Genomic DNA, 3508 nt, shown 5'->3' on the forward strand with positions numbered 1-3508 from the left:
CATAACTTGTATATTCACCAAAAATTTTGAGTTTTTAATTTTTATTTCCGCAAAAAAAAGATGTCAGTTAGGTTTTGAATGAAAATGGAAGTGATAACCCATGCATCGGAAAGTGTCCGATGCATGGTTAATTTCTGTCCGATGTATGGTGAAATGAACATACTAGTAAAAAACAACTCTAAAAAAATTTATACAAACATAGAAATGAATTTTTTTTTAAAAGTTGTGTAAAATTACCAATCATTGACAAATTTCACCTGAGTCCGATTCGCTCCATTGAAGTCTAATTAAAGAACAACTCTAAAATTTGCAAAATCATAAAATTCTGGTTACTCCCCTTTGATGATGTTAAATATGACGTCACTTCAAGGCCATTCTCGGGATATTTTTATCGCAATATGATAATAAAAATCGGCATCAATAAAAAGTTTAAATCTTCAAGTTCAAGACAGAAACAAGTAAAAACACGGGAACACTCAGATTTAAAGAAAGTTTATTGCTTGAAGTTGTCCGAAGCAAGGTATGTGTCCGATGCATGGTTAACTCACCCTAATCTTAAATTACATAATTCAACGCAAAAATAACATTTTCGCGAAGAAGCCGTCTCGCGTTATTAGGAGAAAATAAAGTTCTCGCGAATAAAAAGTTATTTACAGTTATAAACATAAAGCAGCGATTGTTACCTCAGCACATGATGTATCTAACATTTACTCAAAAATTTTTTTAGACAAGAGTAAAAGATTAACTAATTTCTGAATCTACCCTTTATTACTCATGTTTGTTAAGTAGTCGGATACAACTTGCGTTTTTTACTTTTGTACATGTACAAATCAACGATTCCATTCAAAACACCCCCGTATTAGCGAACATCATGGCAATAATAAGCATTTCTACAGGTACATCATCGACAGCAACTTTCCAGGTTCCATAAACTGCCACTGCCCACCACTTGATGAGAAACACAAATAGAGACATTGTCCTGGCGGCCTGAGTGGCTTTCTTGTCTGGACATTTGCTATCAATGGTGCCTTTATGAACATAAAATTCATGCATATATAAGAAGTAATCACATAAAAAGAAAACGTAATATTCAGTTATACTTCGTTCAGGATATAAAAAAAAATCTTTTTGTGTATGGAAATAAGTATGAAAATAACTAACCATTTATTCTTTTCGTCTCCATTCTGATTTTGTACCAAGTAAGTGTGTAAAGAACAGTGTTAAGTGTCATTATAACCAGTATCGGTATCGCAGAGAAAAACAGGCAGGAGATTTTTCCTACCACTCCACACCTGAGAGTAGAAAAACAAATGACAACTAAAAAAGCAGTATTTTCACGTGGCACATGTCCCGTGTCAACTTTCTTGATAAATTTCTTTTTTGAAGTAAATTTTAAATGTTTGGTGGGGAAGTCATCAAATTATCCTTCAGTGATTTAAATCATCTTCCATTATTTTAATCCACTGGCCATATATTACTAGAAGTATCTGATTGCATCTTTGAAACAAAATTATCTAAGACTATCAAAATTTTATTTTTTCATTCAGCTTCCTTAAATTTAGGCCATTGACTAACAAAACAATGGATATATTTTCTGAATTATATACTTGAAACTAACTTTTATAAATAATACAATAGAAAGTATCAGTACTTACATGGCTCCCATGGGTCCGATATCATCTGCAAAAGTTACACCAAGGCAACCAAAAAACGGGAAGCCAAATATTAGGAAATGAAGTTTCCAATCACATTTTCCAAGATCAGTATTTTTACGGAATTCCATGAGAGCAAATGTATTAATTGCAATGAGAGATACAAGGAGCATTTGAGCGGCACAAAAGAGAAATATGATGAAACCATAGAATTCGCACAGCTCAATTGGATGGACATGGTCTTTAGCGATGGTCACTTGAATGTGATCCATAAACGCTACTAGGCTTGGGAAACCATCACAAAGAGCCAAATAAACAATAAAACGTTCGCATTTCGACCATGATTTGAAAAAAGTGCGTGCAGTTTTAGACCGAAAGGATATCACAAGAATAATAACTGCAGATGTGATGCTACATATTGTACAAAAAAGAGTCAAAATGTGAATGAGATAGAAATATGGTGTCCCTAGTCCTATTACTGGAATGTTATATCGGGAATCTTCGACAGACACTGTGATGTTAATACTCATGTTTTAAAACTGGAATGTCAGGAGGATAAGGATTTTCCTTGCTTTTATACAGTTACAGATTGCTGACTCTTTTCATTTTATTCCGATAATCTATAGTGAAAAGAAACTTTGATTCAGGCCATGCATAATACTTTGAATTAAGGTATATCTTCATAAGCCAAGGGTTTCTGATCCGCTAGGGTTTGTGAGGAGTGCAGCGAATCAGAAACACTTGGTAAGCAAAGATGTCATTCTCCCATTTTATTTCTATTAGGAACCGTCTCCTTGCAAGATATCTCAGAAAGTTATGTCTTTAACAGAGAGAGATTCATATCCCTCATTCATATTCGTCATTCATCTTTATTATTTTTGAAACTAAAATGTCCTTAGGACACATTTTTAATGCCACTTTTTTTAAGATTAAGGATATTAAAGCAACAAGAGGCCCATGGGCCACAACGCTCACCTGAGTAACGTTGGCCTTGCTGTTTTTCACCTGATTTCTCCCCCCTTGTAGTACTTATTGTGGCCCCGCCCTACCCCCAGGGGTCATGATTTGAACAATTAGAATCTACACTACCCCAGGATGCTTCCACATAAGTTTCAGCTTTTCTGGCCCAGTGGTTCTTGAGAAGAAGATTTTTACAGATTTTTACTACATATTTCAATGTAAAACTTGGATTCCCTATTGTGGCCCCGCCCTACCCCAGGGGGTCATGATTTGAACAATTTAGAATCTACATTACCCCAGGATGCTTCCATATAAGTTTCAGCTTTTCTGGCCCAGTGGCTCTTGAGAAGAAGATTTTTTAATGACCCCACCCAATTTTTGTATTTTCTTGATTATCTCCCCCTTGGAAGGGGACTTGGCCCTTCATTTTAACAATTTAAAGTTCCCTTTACCCAAGGATGCTTTGTACTAAGATTGGTTAAAATTTGCCCAATGGTTCTTGAGAAGAAGTTGAAAATGTGAAAAGTTTACAGACAGACGGACGACGGACAACAGGTGATCAGAAAAGCTCACTTGAGCTTTCAGCTCAGGTGAGCTAAAAAGATAAACAAATGTGAGCATTTCGTAAATTCTATGGTCCTTATATGACATTGTTAACAAATATAACCTATCATTGGGTCGTTATTTGACTAACATGTTTCTTAAGCTTTTGGTTATATACTAAATTTGACTATTATTTGGAATGTTCCGTCTAACTGATCAATACAGAAGGAAAACGGCGGGCGTGACCAGTCATCAGGGGAAGCTTACTCTTCCTAGACATCTGGACTGGGTTGCTCAAATCATTGGTTAATTTTGACCACTGGTTAGGTTAGACGGTGGTTTAATTCTGTATC

The 3508-nt window shown here is 35.4% G+C and overlaps 1 protein-coding gene across 1 annotated transcript; it reads right to left on the reverse strand.

The window, feature by feature from the left end:
- Positions 1-843: 843 nt before the first annotated feature.
- Positions 844-2182, reverse strand: LOC133183482 (uncharacterized). Its single transcript, XM_061318436.1, has 3 exons — positions 1656-2182; positions 1162-1292; positions 844-1028 (listed from the first exon to the last, which is right to left on the reverse strand). The coding sequence occupies exons 1-3, from the start codon at positions 2180-2182 to the stop codon at positions 844-846; spliced, it is 843 nt and encodes a 280-aa protein (XP_061174420.1).
- Positions 2183-3508: the final 1326 nt, after the last annotated feature.

Source organism: Saccostrea echinata, unplaced genomic scaffold, assembly GCF_033153115.1.
Source record: "Saccostrea echinata isolate AGI-Se365-2 ecotype Australia unplaced genomic scaffold, CSIRO_AGI_Sech_v1 ptg000009l, whole genome shotgun sequence".
NCBI lineage: Eukaryota > Metazoa > Mollusca > Bivalvia > Ostreida > Ostreidae > Saccostrea > Saccostrea echinata.